The 22792-nt window shown below is 42.5% G+C and overlaps 1 protein-coding gene across 5 annotated transcripts in view; it reads right to left on the bottom strand.

Annotated features, from left to right (window-relative positions):
* DIP2C (disco interacting protein 2 homolog C) overlaps positions 1 to 22792 on the bottom strand; it is a 322639-nt gene that overhangs the window by 163253 nt on the left and 136594 nt on the right. For all 5 annotated transcript variants that reach the window (XM_040451581.1, XM_040451579.1, XM_040451580.1 and 2 more), the window contains one exon: positions 1378 to 1503. In XM_040451581.1, coding sequence (XP_040307515.1) covers positions 1378 to 1503 — 126 coding nt within the window. The remainder of the gene's footprint in view (positions 1 to 1377; positions 1504 to 22792) is intronic.

Below are 22792 nucleotides of genomic sequence, written 5' to 3'. Positions count from 1 at the left end.
CCAACTTCAGCTCAGCTCAGGATCTCCCAGTTCATAAGTTTGAGCCCCGCATCAGGCTCTGTGCTGACGGCTCGGAGCCTGGAGCCCATCTCAGATTCTGTGTCTTCCTCTCTCTCTCTGCCCCTCCTCCGCTCACATTCTGTCTGTCTGTCTCTCTCTCTCAAAAATAAACATTAAAAAAAAGAAGTTACAAACTTCCAGTTATGAAATAGAGTCACGGAAACAGAAGGTGCAGCATGGGGAATACAGTGAATAACACTGCACTAACTTCATATGGTGACACGGTGACCACACATCACAGGGAGCACTGAGTAATGTGCATAAATGTTGAATCACTATGTTGTACACATCTCTGAGTTAAAGTATGTGTTTCTATTACTCTCACTGCTTGCAAACACTCAGGATTCAACTTCAAAACACTCTAAACAACGTTGTACACACCCATTTGTTCTTACTGTGCAAGGTAACTTGGGTCTGCAGGAAGGGAGAGTGGCAACAAGGACATGAATAATGTTGGAACCCAACACACAGAAAAAACACGTAATTTAGGCTCAATACTTCATGTTTTCTAATAGATGCCTGTGTAATTTAACCTTGCTCTTTACTTTGGTTTTGAAGATCATAAAACACAGACTGTAATTATTTGGGTAAAGAACAGAACTTAGGTAGTTATATAAAGTTCAAGATAAATAAAAGCATAAATATGAATGGGATATTACCTTCAACCATTTAAGATCGAGGTCAGCAGGCCTGTGGATCAAACTGGCCCTCTGCCTGCCTTTATAAATAAAGTTTTATTGGCAAACAGCCACAGCCACTCACTGACACGTTGCCTGTTTTCACACCACCACCACAGCAGAATAAGCAGCTGTGACAGACACTGCACCGTCCAGAAACCAAAATACTACCTGCACTTTACATACTCCAAACTGAGGTAACAGGATACATTTTTCAATTCATTTGGTTTCTTCATATAACCTTATGACACATTTATGTTTTAAGAGTTTGAGAATATATATACATCTATCCAAGCAGAAGAGAAGTCCAAATTCAGTTACAACTATGGAGGCACAAACTCTTCTCTTTTGCTACATGAAGAATTAAGTGAAATTTCGTAAGACTAAAAGTCTGCATCATTTACAAGTCTCAATGAAAAGGTTAAAATACTATTTGTATAGACATACCTAGTAACATGAATTTTCCCTCTGAGTTTAATATAGAGCGTAGACACCATTTCTGGACTTCTAGTTCCGAAAATCTGAATCACAGCACCATTACTTTGAAAGCTACAAGGACCAGGACTGCTGAAGCTAGCAGTGAATTCATCCCCAGGCTCGCCTGTCACTTTGGGAAGCAGACAGTGGGCCTGCTTCTCACCTGGAGGTGTGTAGGCGTCCATCGAGGTCTGCACAACCAAGGACCTGCGTTTGGAAGGCATAGGCACTGCCATCTTCCTTTCTTTGTGTTTAGCCAGCGCTGCCTGCACAGCTTCTGTGTGGACATCTAAAACAAAAAGAGAGCTCAATCACTCCATTGTTCACAGACATCCTGAAGGCCCCAGGCTTTTTTTTTTTTTTTTTTTTTCCTTTCTGTCTGGTCCTGTGACATAGTTTACCCTACAGAAACTGTTACAAACAGATGTGTGGGGAAGGAATGAAAAGAAGGATAAACCTGCTGGTTTGAAAGCTGCAGTGAAATGACATTCAAATTCATTCGGGCTTTTAATTATTCATTTTATTACCCTAGAATCTATATAAATAATCACACACTGGCTGCAGAGTGCTGTGTGACTTTTCTTAGGTGAGTGGGTCTTGATCTTTCTCGATTTCTTCAGAAAGAAATTTCTGAAGAATACATTTTTCAAGCCTCGTAATGCATTCTGATGTTCTGCTAAAGGAGGCACGTACTCCTCACAGGCTGTGGCAATGATTTTCACTAACACTTACCAAGCACTCAGGGCCAGTCACTGTGTTTGGCCTTTTGAGTGTATTAAAACCAACTGCAGGGGGCGCCTGGGTGGCTCAGCCGGTTAAGCGTCCAACTTCGGCTCAGGTCATGATCTTGCGGTGCGTGAGTTCGAGCCCCGCGTCGGGCTCTGTGCCGACAGCTCAGAGCCTGGAGCCTGTTTCAGATTCTGTGTCTTCCTCTCTCTCTGACCCTCCCCCGTTCATGCTCTGTCTCGGTCTCAAAAATTAAAAAATAAACGTTTAAAAAAAAAAAACCAACTGCAGCCACCCCACAGAATTTACTGAATGCCTACTTTGGAAGCACCTCAGGGCTGGGTACAGTGGAGAACGAGGTGGACGAGGTACTGTATCCCACGCAGCTTACTTGCTAACAGGTAAGGGACACACAAAAGACAATTGCATAGGGCAGGAATTAAAACAGAATAAACATACGGCCTACTTAACAATGAGGCCAGGAAAGAGTTCAGTCAATGTTACGTGTGAGCAGTAAGAATAAACAGCCATTCTGGGGCGCCTGGGTGGCTCAGTCGGTTGAGCGGCCGACTTCGGCTCAGGTCACGATCTCGCGGTGCGTGAGTTCGAGCCCCGCGTCGGGCTCTGTGCCGACGGCTCGGAGCCTGGAGCCTGTTTCGGATTCTGTGTCTCGCTCTCTCTGACCCTCCCCCATTCATGCTGTCTCTCTCTGTCTCAAAGGTAAATAAACGTTAAAAAAAAAAAAAAGAAAAAGAAAAAAGCTATTCTGGCAAGATGAGGGTCTCCAGGACACAGAGAAAACCCAGCTGCCAGGTGTGGAAGCTGACAGAGCAGGTGCCAGCAGAGAGAACAGAGCCATGCGGAGGGATGCACCTGGCTGCCACTTTCAGTGTGACAGGAGCACTGGGGATTTTCAAGAGGGGATGATATGATCTGACTCCATGTCAGGGGGTCGTCTGGCTACCGTGAAGGCAGCCACAGGAGAACAAGTGGGAGCAGGGAACCAACCAGAAGGCAGTGGGTGGTCAGGCACCAGATGGCTCTACGCAACCTTCCACACAATTCCACAAAGGAGGGACTCCGAGTATTTTGCAAATGAGTAAGCAGAGGTATGAAGCTCTCCCAGTTATTTAAGCGCGAGTGGCAACGCCAGGTGTGAACCCAGGTGTGAACAACTCTGGTGCCCACACCCTTCACCATCAACCACACCACGCTACACTCTAGCTGTTCCTATGAAAACTCTAAGAGATTAGCATTTTAGAAGAGGCCACCTAGCCACTCCCACGGGCCAACTGCAGCCTGCGTCTCTCCTTATACAAAGTGTGAAAAGACACTGTGAAAAGAAAAATCTATTAAGCAGAGGTAAGTATTCATTTACAGATGTGGGGGAGAAAATAGAAAATATACATGCAGTGAAATGTTCAGATCTTTACACTGATAAAGTTCAATGCATGGAAACGTATCTATAGAACCACTACCCCAATCAAGACACAGGACATATCTATCAACCCAAAGTACTTACATGTGTCCTTCCAATCAAACCCCACCCTGAATAAACAGCTACTATTCAATATTTTGATTAGCTTTCCTTGGTTCTTGACCTTAATATAAATAGAATCACACTGATTTTATAGAACCATATATAGACTCTGCTATAGTGCTATATGGATCAGCACTTCATAGGTTTTTTACTGATGAGAACTGTTACAACATATCAATGTATCATCATCTGTATTTCTCCAGTTGATGGTTATTTATGTTACGTGGCCAAAAACACTAAAATTCACCCTCCCGACAATCCAGGTAGTCAGTACAACATTGTCAACCGCAGGCACATGGTTGTGCAACAGATTCTCAAAGCTCCCCATCCCACAAGATGGAAACTCTACAACCCCACCTCCCTCTCTCTCAGCTTCTGGCAACCACCATTCTACTTTCTATTTCTCTGAGTTCGACTAGCCTAGATACCTCACGTAAGTATAATTGTGCAGAATTTGTCTTCTTGTGATTGGCCCATTTCTCTTAACATAATGTCCTCAAGGTCCATCTATGTTGCGGCATTTATCAGAATTTCCTTCCTTTTTACAGCTGAATAATGTTCTACTATATGGATACAACATATATTCTTTATTGATTCATCCACCATTAAATACTGAAGTTTTGACTACCTCTTGGCTGTTGTGAATATGCTACTATAAACACTTGTGTATAAATATCTGTTTGAGTCCCTGCTTTCATTTCTTTCATATAAACACCCAGAATTGGGATTGCTCAGACTTCCAGGGAAGGTCGGGAAGTAGGAGGGTCCTACCCTCACCTTGTCCCATGAACACATCTAGATAACAGGCACATCATTGCAACTGACCCAGAAAAAACCCTAAGACTGACAGAACAAGCTCTCCACAGTTAATGGTAGACAGGAAACCAAAGTGAAAACAGAAGGAAGGGCAGAGACCCTTCCAGAACCAAACTAACCTGTGAGACTAACCACAAACAGGAAGGAGAACATGAGTGTAGAGAAGGGAGAGGAAAAGACCCCACACCAGCCACCCCAGACACGGGGGACCCTGCACTGGGAAGATGAGACCCCGAGACATTTGGCTTTGAAAACCAATGGGGCTTAACTTTGTGAGTGTTTACAATCAGTGGGACTTAACTCGGGGTACTTTAAAACTCAGCTGGCTTACTTCTGGGAGAGCCTGAGGCCAACAAGAAACTGAGTCTCTGCCCTGGAAGAGACAGCAAAACACACAACCCCAGAGATGAAGCATAAAACAGCAGTATGAAAAACTCCTGAGGTACACAGGAAGGATATTTATTTACTAATTTCAGAAACGCACAGGACGGGCAGGGGTCTTTAGGAGACTTGTCTAAGAACAAAACAACTGGCGGGCACCATTTCTCTCCCCGCCCCCCCAGCCTAGTTACCTGGATACCTACAGGAACCAGCACCTACAGTGGCCACCTAGCTCTGCTAACAGTACACCTGACCCCCACATTTTCCTTCGGCCTCACTCCACCCAACCTGCCCCACTCTGCAGGCATCCCTCAAAGTGGCTCCAGTTCCCATTCTGCAACCAGACCAGCACATCTAGCTAACACCCAAGGTGCTGCCACCCTTGAATCCACCTCATCCAACGTGCCCACTGAACAGGAGTCCATCCAAAGCAGTGCCTGCCTCACCTCATTTTGCAAGCAACCCCACAGTGACCAGCACCACGCCAAAGTGACTCCTGCCCCAGGAGAGGGGAAGATCCCCCCACACACCAGTCCAACCACAGCCCCAGCAGTGGGCTGGGGGCAGACATCAGGTCTGACTGCTAGCCCCACCCACCAGCAAAAAGCTCACAGGGGGGCAGCAAAAAAAAAAAAAAAAGAGAGCCCTGGAGTTCAGAGTCACTGCAACCCCAACAGTCAGAGTGGGGGCAGACTGCAGGCCTCATCTCCAAGAAAAGCCCCTTTGGGGCCAGCACAAGAGAGTACCCTGCAGTAAGGTGTGACTGAAGCCCAGCACACAGGCTAAGAGGAAGCATCTAGTCTGACCCAAGGCAGCCAAGACTGGCCTCTGATAGCACAGGAACCAAACCCTGCCCACAACAGGCAGAGAGAGCCATTGTGGGCAATTGGAAGGCAAACATGACTCAACCACAACAGCATGGCACATGCAACACACACAGGTGACACTCTGAAGTACCAGGTTCTGGTCAACAGGGGACATTGTACAGGACATCGAACAGGGAGGCACAATAACTCTTCATAAGGCCCCTACTTTCAACATTAGGAGTCATAGCTGACTCTCCTAACAAAAGAAAACAGACACAGAGAGTGAGACAAAGTGAGACAGAGGAATATGCCCTGATGAAAAAACATGAGAGGGGCGCCTGGGTGGCGCAGTCGGTTAAGCGTCCGACTTCAGCCAGGTCATGATCTCGCGGTCCGTGGGTTCGAGCCCCGCGTCAGGCTCTGGGCTGATGGCTCAGAGCCTGGAGCCTGTTTCCGATTCTGTGTCTCCCTCTCTCTCTGCCCCTCCCCCGTTCATGCTCTGTCTCTCTCTGTCCCAAAAATAAATAAACGTTGAAAAAAAAATTAAAAAAAAAAAAAAACATGAGAAATTCACAGCAAAACAGCTCAATGAAACAGAGATAAGCAATATACCTGATAAAGAATTCAAAGTAATGGTCATAAAGACACTAGATTCGAAAAGGAGTGGAAGATTCAGCGAGACCCTCAACAAAGAGATAGAAAATATAAAAGTGAACCAATCAGAGATAAGAACTTAATAACTGATATTAAAAATACATGAGAGGGAATAAACAGTAGACTAGAAGAAGCAGAATGGATCAGTGACCTGGAGGACAGAGTAATGGAAGCAGCCAAGCTGAATAGCAAAAGAAAAAGAACAATAAAAAATGAGAACAGATTAAGGGAACTCAGTGACACCATCAAGCATACTAATATTCACATTATAGGGATCCCAGAAGGCAAAGAGAGAGAAAAGGGGGCTAAATATTTACTTGAAGAAATAATAGTTGAAAACTTCCTAAATCTGGAGAAAGAAACAGAAATCCAGATCCAGGAGGCACAGAAAGTCCCCAGCAAAACTAACCTGAAGAATTCACATCAAGACACAGAGATTAAAATGACAAAAAGTGGTGATAGAGATTTTTTAAAGCAACATGAGAAAACAGTTACATTCTAGGAAACTTCTTGAGGCTATCAGCTGATTTTTCAGCAGAAACTTTGCAGGCCAGAAGGGAGTGGCAGGATATAGTCAATGTGCTGAAAGAAAAAAAAAAAAAAAAAAAACCTGCAACCAACAATACTCTACCCAGCAAGGCTACCATTCAGAATAGGAGAGATAAAAAGTTGCCCAAATAACAGGCAAAGAAGTTCATCACCACGACACTAGCTTTACAAGAAATACCAAAGGGAATTCTTTGAGTGGAAAGTAAAGATCATAACCAGGAATAAGAAAATTAGGGAAGAATAAAATTTCATAGGTACATACCAACACAAGTACATTAATTTCTTATAAAACCAATATGGAAGTAAAAGCATAAAAGCAGTAAAATTAATTGTATCTATAAATATTTGTCAATGGATTCACAAGAGTATGTGAAGTATGACACCATATACATAAAACCTGGGGGGAGGCAGTAAAAATTCAGTGCTTTTACAATGGGTTCAAACTTAAGCAACCATCAACTTAATATAGACTGCTGTATGCACAGGATATTATATATAAACCTAATGGTAGCCAAAAATCAAAAACTGGTAATATATATGCAAAAAATAAAGAGAAAGGAATCCAAGCGTATCAATAGAGGAAACCATCAAACAACAAGCCAGGAGGGAACACGAAAAAGGAACAGAGAAGAACTACAAAAACAACCATAAAACAATAACAAAATAGCAATGAGTAGACAACTGTCAATAACTGCTTTGAATGTAAATGGACTAAATGCTTCAATCAAAACAATTGGTGAAAGGGGCACCTGGGTGGCTCAGTCCGTTGAGGTTTGACTTCGGCTCAGGTCATGATCTCTCGATTCGTGAGTTTGAGCCCCGCATCGGGCTCTCTGCTGTCAGTGCAGAGCCTGGAGCCTGCTTCTCATTCTGTGTCTCCCTCTCTCTCTGCCCCTTCCCCGTTTGTGCTTTGTCTCTCTTCCTTTTTCAAAACTAAACAAACATTAAAAAAAAAAAAAAAAAAAACAGTGGGTGATGGAATAGATAAGAAAATAAGACCCATCTATATGTTGCCTGTAATAGATTCACTTCAGACCTAAAGACACATACAGATGGAAAGTGAAGGGTGGAAGAACATTTATCACACAAATGGAAGTAAAAAGAAAGCTGAGGTAGCAATACTTTGACAAAAGAGACTTTAAAACAGGCTATAACAAGAGACAAAGAAGGACACTACATAATCATCAAGACAACAACCCACAAAAAGATGTGACAGTGGGGCGACTGGGTGGCTCAGTCGGTTAAGCGTCAGACTTCAGCTCAGGTCACGATCTCGCGGTCCGTGAGTTCGAGGCCCGCGTCGGGCTCTGGGCTGATGGCTCAGAGCCCGGAGTCTGCTTCCGATTCTGTGTCTCCCTCTCTCTCTGCCCCTCCCCTGTTCATGCTCTGTCTGTTCTATGTCTGTCTCAAAAATAAACAAACATTAAAAAAAAATTAAAAAAAGAAAGATGTGACAGTTGTAAATATTAATGCACCCACCACAGAAGTACCCAAATACATAAAGTAGCTATTAACAAACATAAATGAAAAAAATGAAAGTAATACAATGATAGTAGGGGGCTTTAACACCCAACTCACCTCAATGAATAAATCATCCAAACAGAAAATCAACAAGGAAACAGTGGCTTTAAATGATATGATGGACCAGATGGACTTAACAGCTATATCCAGAGCATTCCATCCCAAAACAGCAGAATACACATTCTTTGCAAGTGCACATGTAACACTCTCCAGAACAGATCACGTATTAGGCTGCAAAACAAGTCTCAAGAAATTCAAAAAGACTGAAGTCATATCATACATCTTTTCTGACCACAGTGGTATGAAACTAGAAATCATCAAGACCAAATCTGGAAAGGACACAAACAAATTGATGTCAAAAAACATGCTACTAAACAGTGAATAGGTCAACCAAGAAACCAAAGAAGTCGTCAAAAAATACATGGAGAAAAATGAAAATGAAAACACAATGGTCCAAATTCTTTGAATGAAGCAAAAGCTGTTCTAAGAGGGAAGATTATAACAATACAGGCCTATGTAAAGAAATGAGAAATATCTCAAACAATCTAACGTTAAACCTAAGGAAGCCAGAAAAAGAAGAACTAAGCGTAAAAGCTAGTAAAAGGAAGGAAATAATAAATATTGGAGAAGAAATAAATGAAATCAAGACCAAAACAATAGAATAGATTGATGAAATGAGGAGCTGGTTCTTTGAAAGGATCAAAAAATTGATAAATCTTTAGCCAGAATTATCAAAAAGGGAGAGGACTAAAAAATAAAATCAGTAATGAAAGAAGAAATACCAAAGAAACACAAAGAATTATAAAAGACTATTATAAAAAATTATACATCAACAAATTGGATAACCTAGAATGGGTAAATTCCTATAAACATACAATCTCCCAATACTGAACCAGGAAGAAATAAAAAACTTGAACAGACTAGTGACTAGCAATAAAATTGATCAGTAATCAAAAATCTCCCAATAGACCAAAGTCCAGAACCAGATGGCTCCAAAGGTGAATTCTAACATTTAAAGAAGAGTTAATACTTACTCTTCTCAAACTATTCCCAAAAATGGGAGAGGAAGGAAAGCTTCCAAACCCATGCTATGAAGCCAGCATTACCCCAATACCAAAAACAATATACACAATATACACTACAAAAAAGGAAAACTATAGGCTAGTATCTCTGATGGACACAGATGCAAAAATCCTCAACAAAACATTAGCAAACTGAGCCAAACGATACATTTAAAAAATCATTCACCATGATCAAGTGGAATTTATTTCCAGGATGCAAGGGTAGTTCAATATTCGCAAAATCAATGTGATACATCACATCAACAAGAGAAAGGATAAAAACCATACGGTCATTTCAACAGATGTGGAAAAAGCATTTGATAAACTACAACATCCATTCACAATACAATCCCTCAACAATGAGGGTTTAGAGGGAACATACCTCAACAAATAAAGGTTGTTATGTATAAATATATAAAAGTTATAAATATGTATTTAAATATATATATACATATACATACACACACACACATATATATATAAATATAAATATATGTGTGTGTGTGTGTGTGTGTGTGTTACCTTCCTTTTAGTGTCTATAGGGACTGTAACATACATTTTCTCATTTGTAATACTGGTTGTATTTATTTTTTCTTCCTTGATCTTGCTAGAAACAATCTTCTCTTTCTTTCCTATTTCACTGTTTTCTACTATTATTATTTCCTTCTTTCTACTTACTTGGGCTTAATTTTCTTTTCAATTTCTAGCCCCTTAAAGTGGAAACTTCAACCACTGACTGATTTTGACCTTTCTTTTTTCTGACATAAGCACTTAAAGCTGTGTATTTCCCTCTATACATTGCCTTAGTTCCTTTCCACAAATTTTGATATTTTGTATTTTAAGAACCTTTTAATTACAACCTGTTTCCTTCTCTTTAAAGTAAACCCCTTATTCACAATATACAGCGGAGTTTTTACTTTCTCAAATTCACTGACTTTTATCCATTTATACTTAACAGTTGCACTTAAGTCTTATTTTTGGTATTTATTTTCTGTTTGTTTCATTGGGTTTTCATTCTCCCCCCCACCTTTATACCTCTGGCTTAATCAAGTTTTTTCCTTAAGTATTTCATCTTAGTTCCCTCATTGTATTGCTATCATAACTTTACATATTCTTTTTGATGGCTGATAAAGGAATTATGATTCCTTAACACAGTCTACTTAGAGTTAATATTGTGCCAGTCTGTGAAATAAAGCAATACGGGGAAAAAAAGAAACCAACTTGCGATAGAATTCCACCTCTCTCCATATTTTGGGCTATTGTTATCATATATTTTACACAATGCTATAATTTTTGTTTCACACAGCATTTTTCACAGAACTAGACAAAGAATCCTAAAATGTGTATGGCACCATAAAAGACTATGAATAATCAAAGCAATCTTGAAAAAGAGAAAAAACCTGGAGATTTCACGGTATTTGATTTCAGGCTATACCACAAAGCTATAGTAATCAAAGTGGTATGTTATTGGCATGAAAACAGATACACCGATCAATGGAACAGAGAGCCCAGAAATAAACCCACACATATATGGCCAATTAATCTACAACAATGGAGGCAAGAATATGCGATAGGTAAAGGACAGTCTCTTGAACAAATGGTATTTGGAAAACTGGACAGCCACATGCAAAAGAATGACGGAAACTGGACCACTTCTTCACAACATACACAAAAATCAACTCAAAATGGGTTGAAGACTTGAATGTAAGACCTGAAACCATAAAATTCCTAAAAGAAAACATAGGCAGTAAGCTCTCTGATATTGGTCTCAGCAACATTTTTTGTATCTGTCTCCTCAGGCAAAGACAACAAAAGACAAACGTGGGACTACATCAAACCAAAAAGGTTTTGAAAAGCAGACAGTTATTTTTAATGAAGTTAACAAAAACTTGATATCTTCACTCTTTTGTATGAATTCCATCTGTTGTTTTTTCCTTTAGGCTGAGGTCCTAGCTCAGGTGCTAAGCATCAATTCTCTGCTGGCCCTAAGCCAGAAAGACTGGCTTTCAGTGGCCACTAGTCACGTGAGGATTGGAGAACGCCCTTAGGAAGAGCACTGCCAATCTTACCAGGGTCAGTTCCTAAATTTCAGGGGTAGATTCCTCTCCCAAAATATAACAATAGGGGAGAGGGAGAGCGCTAGACCTGGTCATGGATATCGGCGAGCCCAGTGTGACCAGGCTAGAGCTGGAAGCACTCCTGCTTCATTAAAATATGTGTTCTGGGGGCGCCTGGGTGGCGCAGTCGGTTAAGCGTCCGACTTCAGCCAGGTCACGATCTCGCGGTCCGTGAGTTCGAGCCCCGAGTCGGGCTCTGGGCTGATGGCTCAGAGCCTGGAGCCTGCTTCCGATTCTGTGTCTCCCTCTCTCTCTGCCCCTCCCCCGTTCATGCTCTGTCTCTCTCTGTCCAAAAAATAAATAAACGTTGAAAAAAAATAAAATAAAATATGTGTTCTGGTTGGCACAGAATTTTGTGTGGACACTGTTTTAACTCATCATTTTAATGACACTGCCCCTAAAGGGACGTCAGCTGAACAATATATCATTGTTTCCTTTCATATAATCTGTTCTGATTTCAAGATTTTCTCTTCATCTTCAGTTTTCTTCGGCTTGACCACAATGTACCCAGGAGTGTTTTTCCTGGTCTTCAACCTGCTTGGGGTTCACTCTTCTTAAATCTGAGGTTTACAACAAATCTGGAGAGATTCTTATTATTTCTGCAGGTATTTTGTCTGCCCCTCCTCCCGTCTCCTCCGGGGACCCCACCTATATTTGTGTCAGGCTGTCTACTGGCTCATAGATCACTAGGACTTTCTTCGGCGCCTTTGATCTATTTTCTGTTACTCAGACCAAATCACTTTTGTGACCTACGTTCAGGTTTCCTGAGTACCCCACTCTGTCCAATCCTGTATTATGCCTATCCACCCAAAGTTCTCAATTTTTATGCACGTTTTCAGATAATATTTCTATTTGGCTCCTTTTATAATTTCCATTACTGCGCTCAGTTCCCTATTGTTCCTTCATTTTAAATATATTTTCCTTTAACTCCTTATACAACTTATAATAGCTGCTTTAACATCCCTGTCAGCAGTTGGCTTTATTAACTGTTTTCTCTTGACTATGGGTCATGTTTTCCTATTTCCTCACACGTCCAGAAGTTTTTGGTAGAACAATGGAGCCTGTGGATAACACTTCATGAAGATGAGGTTCTCTGCTTGAGTACTGATTTTTGTGCCGGCAGTCAATTAAGCTGGCCAGACTCAGGTTCTAGACTATGGCCCCCCCACTAGCAGCTGGAACCCATGCAGAGTGGAATTCAAGGCCCCACAGGCACCCACAGTCCAGGGTTTGCCACAAATCTGAATGGAGTTTACACCCAGATTTGGGGGCCCCCTGCTTTGTGGGTCTTTCTCTCCCAAAATTTTCCCTCATCTCCAGCTGTTCTGAAAGTCTCGAATTCTTTTTTCTGACACATTAAGCTAGTAACTCAATGGCTTTCAGCTTGGGTTTTAGAAGTCCCAGACTATGCAAACGGGGAGAATCTTCAAGGCAAAAAGCCCAATAAATAAGAATCTCACATGGCGCCACACCCTTCTTTCAAGTGGTCCTTCCATATTTAGCCAAGGTTTGGGAGTTGCTCTCCAGTTCAAGTAATTATTAATGTTGTGTCAAGTTGTTATTGTAATATGTGGAAAGGCTGGTCTCATACCAGCTCCAGAACCAGATCCTACATTCCTTAAGAATTTAATAGGATTGTCCAAGTCAAGTAAAATATAAGTTCAAACCTACTTGGGGCACCTGGGTGGCTCAGTCAGTTAAGCATCTGACTCTTGATCTCAGCTCAGGTCATGATCTCACAGTTTGTGAGATTGAGCCCCATGTTGAGCTCTGGGCCAACAGTGCAGAGCCTGCTTGGGATTCTCTCTCTCCCTCCTCCCCTGCTTGTGCACCCTCACTCTCTCTCCCTCTCTTTCTCTCTCAAAAATAATTAAATAAACATTAAAAAAAAAACCTCTACTCAGTTGAGACTGAGTTAATGGACAACTCTTACCTAAATTAAACCCTTCATAAAGTGACTTTTTAAAAATTTGTGACATTAAAAAAAAAAATACCAGGGGCGCCTGGGTGGCTCAGTCGGTCAAGCGTCCGACTTCAGCTCAGGTCATGATCTCTCGCTTTGTGAGTTTGAGCCCCACGTTGGGCTCTGGGCTGACAGTCTGGAGCCTGCTTCGGATTCTGTGTCTCCCTCTCTCTCTGCCCCTCCCCTATTCATGCTCTGTGTCTCTCGGTCTCAAAAATAAATAAACGTTAAAAAAAAAAACTTAAAAAAAAATACTAGAATCAACTGAAAACACCCAAGGCTTACAGGGAACACCACCACTTGGCCATATGCTTCCTAAAAGAAAATTAGTCGAAACAAGTGACTCCCAAAATTTCGAGTCAAAGGCACAATTTATGCGTTTTTTTGTGGTTGTTATTCTTCATATGACAACGTTAAGTTATACCATCGAGGCAGTTACTAAAACTGCAGGCTACCTGCACACCTTCACTGTGGCTCCACAGCTCAGCTCACCGCTTTAAGAAAAATACTTTAGTTTTCTGATTGCAAGTTAAACTTAAGGAAAACAAATTTTGTTCAAGAATCCATTTGAGTGATTCAGTTTTTTACACAGAGTTTCTTCCTCTAATTAGTAAACAGTCAACAAAATGCAAATCCAGCTAATAGCTACTCAATGAACTTCTCACAAGTATCTGGGATGCGCTCACCTGGAATCAGCAACGAGCAAGGGGAGATGCAGCCTCACTACTCTTATTTTCTGGCAGCTTCTGGCACTACCAGCAATTCCCGTTTGTTAAGGAAGTCAGCACACACACTAACTTGGGGCAAATCGTCAACCTCTGTGGACCTACGTGCAACACAGTTCTATTTAATGATCTACTCAATTCTCCTTTTCAAAAAGGCAACTCTGTCCTCTTTTTGCCATAGCAGGGGTTTAGAGAAATTGACAGTGTGTTTGTAAAATTTCCATGGAAGTGCAATCAAATTTGGAGAGCCAAACAGACGGCATCCACTGCACAGAGCCTATGAGCTCATAGGTGGTGGGCAGGGATCTTGTCCCCCAGGTTCCGCTGCCTGGAGAGGCGTCTGTTCATCTGCCCGGTGCCTGTGGAAGGTGGCCAATGAAAGCTACAAATCCTCCCTCTCCTGTTTCTTCTGTCTCACATTATGAACAGGGATGCACACCCGACTAGCAAAACTCCCTTCCTGGACTGAAGTGACCAATTCAAGCTACTTCAGATTCACCTCCTAATCTTTCTTTAGTGTATTCCTCCAAAAGGCCCAATTTTTAGGAAAGTAACCAAAACAAAAGCCACAACCCTGAAACCCACTCTTGCTCTACCGAGAGAGACAGAGAATGTGTGCCTGGGGTTGCCATGGGACACCAAAAGCCCCACAACATGCAAACGGAACACATACATCCACACAACCTCTAGTGCACGAACCTCCCTCCTCAATGCCCTGAGTTGTGCTTAAACAACTGACCTCTTGTGCTTAACATAAAACCACCTCCACCACCACAATGGGTATCCAGCATGTCTTAGAAGTTTTACAAAGTTTTAGATCCTTTTTATATATGGTCTTCTTTTTGCCTCAAAGTTGGTATGCTTTTCATTTTCTCCTCATTTCCTATCTGACCACGATTTGGCCAATATAATTAAAATGCTTGTGTTTAAAGTTATTTTACTTTTAAACAATTAAATGAACCATACCAAAATATTAACGGTAGTCATTTAAGAATGATGAAATTATAGGGGTACCTGGGTGGTGCAGCTGCTCAAGCCATCGACTCTTGACTTCGGCTCAGGTCGCAATCTCACAGTTCATGGGTTCGAGCCCTGTTGGGCTCTGTGCTAACAGTGTGGAGCCTGCTTGGGATTCTCTCTCACTCTCTGCTGCTCGTGCACACACGCATGCTCTCTCAAAATAAACATTTTTAAAAAAAAAAAAATAAGGACATTACAATGTATTGATTTTTGTTCATCCTTTCTGACGTTTACTAAGTTTTTTGCCTTGATGATACGTTACTTTGAAAACCCAATAAAAATATACTTTTAATATAAAATGACTTTAGTGAAGATGGACAGGTACATTTTAAATAAACTGTGTATAGAGGCACCTGGGTGGCTCAGGTGGCTGAGCCTCAGGTCATGATCTAGCGGTCCGTGGGTTCGAGCCCCTCGTCGGGCTCTGTGCTGACAGCTTGGAGGCTAGAGCCTGCTTCAGATTCTGTTTCTCCCTCTCTTTCTGCCCCTCCCTGGCTCATACTCGCTCTCTCTCAAAAATAAACATTAAAAAAATTTTTTTAAATAAATTGTGTATCTTTCCTATAAAAGTAAAAGACTTTTTAAAAATTGCTCATACTACACGAGTCTGCTAAGTTTTTTCACAAAATTGAGAGAAAATAGAAAAGTAGAATATTTCTAGTCACCTAGAGACCAGCATGCCCAGCCAGGGACTGCTCTTCTAGCCTATGCCCCAGAATGAAAACAAGAGTTTACCTATAGTTGACCAGGAGTAAGAAAGAAATGTTTGCTGTAAGTCATGAAGATGTTGTTTGTTTACAGCAAAACTGAACAATACATACAAGTGAGTAACTAAACTTCAGACTATTTTCAAAGAGGCAACTCTATGTTTTATTTTAATGACAAAAAAATGGCATAATAAATACTTAAAAATATCTATCCGTAGCACTCAGAAGGTTCCATCAGACTACGTATTGAATAATAATGTTAGGTAAAATAACAGGATGATCCCTTCCCAAAATGCACTATGGTGTTAGCACCCAGACCCCTGGGAGAGGCATGCTAATCCGATCAAAACAAAACAAGGACAATATGTGGAAAGACACGAGCTCCCCTGTAGCTGAAGATGAGCTTCTTAAGGATGTGAGGTAATGAAGGCAAATAGCGTTCGCTGCCCTAGAAGAATAAAATCTTTAGATCAAAATTTCCCTCTGTGTGTTAAGGTGTTGTCCCATTCTAACCCCCTAGTGTCCTCGACTGCTAACTCAGATGCTAAACTGCTAACCCTCCACACAGTGACCAGCTCTTTTGGAAAAATGTTTTGAAATACAGTGAGTTGTGGGGGACAGACTGACCCACGTCACCGTGCCTCTCCGGGGCCTCCTGACCTTCCTTCTCCCTTTTCCCTCCATGGGGCTGGGGTCCTCACAGAAGACAAGGGACAAAACCTCCTCCTTTGTGGGCCAGCCCCAGTGGGCACCTCTGGGAAGCCCTGGGCAGTTCCGAGGGCCCTTGGACACAGGACGGGGGCACACTAGGTGCACAGAAGATGGGAGAGGGGTATTTGCTGAGAAGAAGTTCATAGTTCTTAGCCTAAAACCCAAACCAATCCTACGAGAGTTCACAAAACTAAAACCTTTTAGAAAAATACAGGTAGGTAGGTGGCCACACAACCAATCTCCCGTTGAAAGCCCAACATCTCCTAAAACGAGACTACGAAGTCCAGCAGCTACGACGCGCAGGCGACCCATTACAGCCTTCAATCGAGTGTTGCTGGACCTTCACCACAAAGGTCCTGGACATTGTTTTCACCCAGCCACGTGATTCAGACATGAGGCGTTGGCCCGGGCGGTGGAACGTGCCAGGTACAAGTGAGCAACAGCCAGAGTGGAGAGTATAGCAGGCAGCAGCGACAACAGCAGACCACACTGGGTGAGCTCAGCCCCAGTGAGGGGCCCAAATACAGGCACCAAGAGATCAGAACACGCACCAGGAGAAAACCATCTGGCTCTAGAGCTGTACTCTTACTTTCACAGGTCAGAGAACGGTTATCTTCTACAACTTCTAAGGATCAAAGGAGACGGGTACCCAAAACAGGTCAAAGATACTCCAGGCTGCTCGCAGAGAGGCCAGGAAGTGGCACTCTGTCATCTCACGTAAGGTGAACACGATTTCAGTTTGGGATTCCAAGTCGGTAATAGCTTGCCGACCGCTGGTGGTTTCCACCTCGTCCCTGCACACCAAGAGCGTGAATTCTCAAAGCAGCACTGTCACAGTGCTGGCGTTTCTGCAAGCCACATGTCACAGGGCCCTGCGACAGACAGCAGGAAGAGACACAGGCACGAATACAGGCTCCCTGTGCCCACCCTGCACGTGGCCTGCGGACAGTACCCTGCTCTCCCTGCAGCTGCTAGAATGCTCTCGAAGGTCACAGGGCCTTTCTCTTCACAAGAGAAAAGCCTCTTCCAAAGTCTCAGGGAGATCCTTGAACAGGAACATCTCAAACAGAAAATTCCACTTGCCCTTTGGTTTCCTGCGCTAAGTAGTCCATTTGTTTGCCTAGAAGAAAGTCCTATCTCGCAATATGGCGAACAACGGGGTATTCGGAAAATAACAGTACCAGCGATCAGAACACCTTTACCCCTCAGAGGGAGGGCATATCTATGTATACCCGGGAGTTTAAATCTTAAGAAAAACTGACATGTGGCCCCTTCACTTCTCCGTCCTGAAGCTGAAAACCACTGCCCATCTCCTGGAGCTCCCACTGGTCACGGAGTCCTCAGTGTCCTACCGTCAGTAACACGCATGTGGGCGCTGAGGGCGTGGCTGCCCAACTTCACACCAACAGCGAATTAAGCCACGAGAAAGCCTCTGCAACAATGCTGTTTCACAAGAACGGGGCAGTGAAGGCCATGGTTCTAGAACCTGACTACCTGGATTCCTCTAGAGGAGTGTGGGCACATGATTTACCCATCCAGGCCTCAGTTTCCCTATGTGCACCTACGCACAGGGGTGGCTCGGAGAACGAATGAGTCAGGGTCCTGAAAGCCTCGGGGCAGAGCGTGGCCCGCAGTAAGGGTGACACCTGTGCCACGCCCTCATCTCTCAACCCGCTACTGCTCAGGATTAACGTCAGCCCGAGCGAGGACAGCCAAGCACTGGAGATACCAAACCTGCGCCGAGAGCCAAGAGGGGCAAGCTTGCCTGTACTCTGACTGCTACCCTGTCCTCACAGCCAGCAGCCGTCCCAGTGCATCTCTTTCACGGCTGCCCTACTTGTTCTTTGGGTAGAACGCGCACCCAGAGGCAGAGGTGCGGCACACTGAGTGAAAATGAAGAGTGAAAGCAAGAACACGGGGACGGTAGGCAGAGTGCGTTTCCAGCGAGGTGTCCATCAGAGCAGCAGGAAGGGTCATCCCCGGGGCACGTCCACTCCTCCTCTCCCTGAGCTTCAGCTCCGTGAAGATAGGAAGTCCAAGAACACATGGGGTGGGGACGGACGGCTCGTGGAAGGGGGCTCTGGTCCAACAGCTGCCCACTCAACAATTATTCATTGAAACTCTCCTGGGTCACTACTCGCACTTTTGTCTGTAGAACCGTTTCCAAGGAAGAAAGAACAATGTCACTATTCAGCCAGTAAGTGAACGTGTAACAAATGCTTTCACTGTGCTAGGCCCTGCTCTAGACATAAATTCTCTTTATTCATTATAAACTCATCCCCATGTTTAGCACTTTGAACTAATGCTTTTGTCCTTAGTGAATGGCACGGGAGATAAAATTTTATAACAGCTGTAAACTACCCAGGAAAGACACCAAAAGTTAGTCAGAAAAACAAAGGCCAATAACCTTGTTCACACAAAACGAGGCAGTGACACTCTGGAATCGTGTGATAGATTCCATGAGTCCCATAAAAAGCACCTAAAGTCGTGTGTGGTACGATGCAAGTGCTCGAATAAATGTGGACTGTCAGGATCAGGACTACTTGGAGAAAACAAGTGTTGCTGTGTGCTAGAGGCCCTGGTTGAACACCGATGCGTGCCAGGTGTTGTGACTGTTCCGCGTTTTCTAGAATTTCAAAACACGGAACTGTGCACGATTAGTCTTTGTATCTGGCTTCCTTCTATCAGCAAAATGCGGAGACCCATCCAGCACATCCCCCATGGTTCATCTGTCCTTATTACCTCTTGCCTGGCCCTGGCCCTCTGCTTTCACACATAAATTCCAGCCAGTTTGTCTCTGTAGAGGCCCCTGTGGGAATCTTTATTAGAACTGAATATAGGAGAGCTGACACCTATACAGGATCACGATTCCTAGGCCCTTATAGCAGGGCACCCATTCATTTAGCTTCTTTCACCACTTTTATATACGATTTTATGATTTTCACCATAAAAGTCTTACACGTCTTCTGTTTCAATTTTCATTAGGTTCTTTATAAGTTGCTTTTTGTTTTTTAGTTTATGGAATCTTCATATTACTTATTGGGAAAAATTTTTAAGAAAACTAAGAAACAAGATCACCAGGAAACAACGGAAATATTCAACAGAATTAAAAGCTCCATTTAATTTTAACTTTTTTTCTTTTTAGAGAGAACACATGGGCAGAGTAGGGGAGGGAGGGAGAGGGAGAGGGAGAGGGAGAGAGAGAGAGAGAGAGAGAGAGAGAGAGAGAGAGAGAATCCCAAGCAGGCTCCATGCCCAGCACAGAGCCTGTGACCTGAGCCAAAATTAAGAGTGGGACACTCAACTGACTGAGCCACCCAGGCACCGTTAATTTTTACATTTTAAAATCTACTGTACATACAACTAAAAAAAATTGTTTAATGTTTATTCATTTTTGAGACAGAGAGAGACAGAGCATGAGTGGGGGGGGGAGAGGGGGGAGGGGAGAAAGAGAGAGAGAGACAACAGAATCTGAAGCAGGTTCCAGGCTCTGAGCTGTCAGCACAGAGCCTGATGTGGGGCTCGAACTCACAAACCATGAGATCATGACCTGAAGTCGGACACTTAACCAAATGAGCCACCCAGATGTCCCCGTACATACAACTTTTTAAATCACATTTTGACACTTAAGTATGTAGACATAGGATTTTTGTTTGTTCAGGGTATATTAATCCATTTGCTAAACACTCATTATTTCTAATAGCCTGGATATTACTTTGGAATTTTTAAGTAGATAACATCGTCCAATTTTCCTTTCCCATCACTGTCAGCATCCATTACTGACACATTATTCTGTCCTAGAATGAACTGGGAAGGGTCCTTCTCTCCTCTTTCCACTCTCTAAAACTACAGAGAATCAGACTGGTTAATTGCTTGATAGTGGTATATAACTTAAATACAAAGCCTTCTGAGCCTGCTGTGTTCTTTGTGAAAAAGTTTCTAGATACTCTTTCCTTTTAGTTATGGCCACAGGACTACTCAAGGTTTCCACTTCTTCATAAGATTTTATATTAGGAATTTGTCCATTTAAGTTTCAAACTTACTGTCCTATAGTTACACTATTCTGACTATCTTGTTTTCTCCACTATATCTGTAGTAACATGTCCCATTTTTAATTCCTTATACCATTCACTTGTTTCATTTTTCTGACTGCAGATTCTCCAACATTATTAGTATTTTCCAAAAATAACTTTCATCTTTGTTGATCCTCTAAATGCTATCATTATCCTTTCATTTTTTTTTTTTAACAGATTTTTATTTTTAGGGAAATTTTAGATTTAGGGAAAAACTGAGTGGGAAGTACAGCATGTTCCAATTATCCCCCTCACCTCTGCACACACTTACCCCCCTACACTGATGTATTACTTTAGTACAACTAATGAGACAATATTGGTACATTAACTAAAGTCCATAGTTTACGTTAGGGTTCAATCTTGGTGCTGTACATTCTTTGTGTTTTGATGAATGCAGAAGGACATGAATACACAGTCACAGTGTCATATTGAATAGATTCACTGCCTAAAAATCCTCTGTGCTCTACCTGTTCATCCCTTCCTTCCCGAGCACCTGGAAACTGATCTTTTTGCTGACTCCACAGTTCTGTCTTTTCCAGAATGTCATGTATTTGGCACCATAGAATCTTTTCAAATTGGCTTCTTATATTTTGTAACATGCATTTACAGTTTCTTCATGTCTTTTCAAGGCTTGATAATTTCATTTTAGCACTAAATATTCTATGCTAATGGATTACCACAATATATTTATCCATTCATTTGGGTTTTAATTTTTAACTTTTTTTTAATGTTTTTATTTATTCTTGAGACAGAGAGCGAGCATGAGCAGGGGAGGGGCAGAGAGAGAGGGAGGCACAGAATCTGAAGCAGGCTCCAGGCTCCGAGCCGTCAGCACAGAGCCCGACGCGGGGCTCAAACTCACAGACTGTGAGATCATGACCTGAGCCAAAGTTGGACGCTCAACCGACTGAGCCACCCAGGTGCCCCTCCAGTCATGCACTGTTTTTATTTTTTTTTATTTTTTTACTGTTTATTTTTGAGAGGCCGAGAGACAGAGTATGAGCAGGGTAGGAGGCAGAGAGAAAGGGAGACACAGAATCCAAAACAGGCTCCAGGCTCCAAGCCGTTAGCACAGAGCCCGACGCAAGGCTCGATCCCACAAATTGTGAGATCATGACCTGAACCGAAGTCGGAATCTTAACCGACTGAGCCACCCAGGCACCCTGATCCATTCATTTGATAAAGGACATCTTGGTGCTTTTAAGTTTAGGCAATGAATGAATAAAGCTGCTATAAACATTCATATGCAAGTTTCTGTATGGATTTATTTCCAACACATTTGGGTAAATACCAAGGAATATGATTGCTAGATCATATGGTACCGGTAGGTTCTGTTTTGTAAGAAACTAGCAAACATTATTCCCAAGTGGCTGTACCAGTCCACATTCCCAGCAGTAATGAGAGTTCCTGTGGCTTCACATCCTTGCCTGCATTTGATGTTGTCAGGGTCCTGGATTTTTATCATTCTAATAGTGGTATCTCATGATTACTTTAATTTGCAATTCTCTAATGATAAATGACACTCAGCATCTTTTCTTTTGTGTATTTGCCATCTGTATGCCTTCTTTGGTAAAGTGTCAGTTCAGATTTTTCCCCCACTTTTTTTTTTTTAATTTTTTTAACATTTATTTATTTTTGAGACAGAGAGAGACAGAGCATGAACGGGGGAGGGTCAGAGAGAGAGGGAGACACAGAATCTGAAACAGGCTCCAGGCTCTGAGCCATCAGCACAGAGACCGACGCGGGGCTTGAACTCACGAACCGCGAGATCATGACCTGAGCCGAAGTCGGACGCTTAACCGACTGAACCACCCAGGCGCCCCTTCCCCCACTTCTTAATGGGTTGTTTTCCTACTCAGGGTCTGAAAAGTTTTTTGTATATCCTGGACACCAGGGCTTTTTTTTTTTTTTATCAGAAATGTGTTTTGCAAAGATTTTTCTCCCAGTCTATGGTTTGCCTTTTCATTCTGTCTTTTGCAAGGCAGAAATCTCTAATTTTATTGAAGCCCAACTTATCAAATTTCTTTGTCTCTCACAGATTATGCTTTTGGCATTGTACTTAAAAAGTCATCACCAAACCCAAGGTTTATATTTTTATATTTTATATTATATATACATTTTTCATATATTATATATATATAATATATATATATATTTCCCCTATATTATCTTCCAACAATTTTATAGTTGTTGGTTTTATTTGGGTCT

This window comes from Herpailurus yagouaroundi, unplaced genomic scaffold (genome assembly GCF_014898765.1).
Source record: "Herpailurus yagouaroundi ecotype Mexico unplaced genomic scaffold, PumYag 203, whole genome shotgun sequence".
Taxonomy (NCBI): domain Eukaryota; kingdom Metazoa; phylum Chordata; class Mammalia; order Carnivora; family Felidae; genus Herpailurus; species Herpailurus yagouaroundi.
This window is presented reverse-complemented; position numbering and strand designations above follow the sequence as displayed.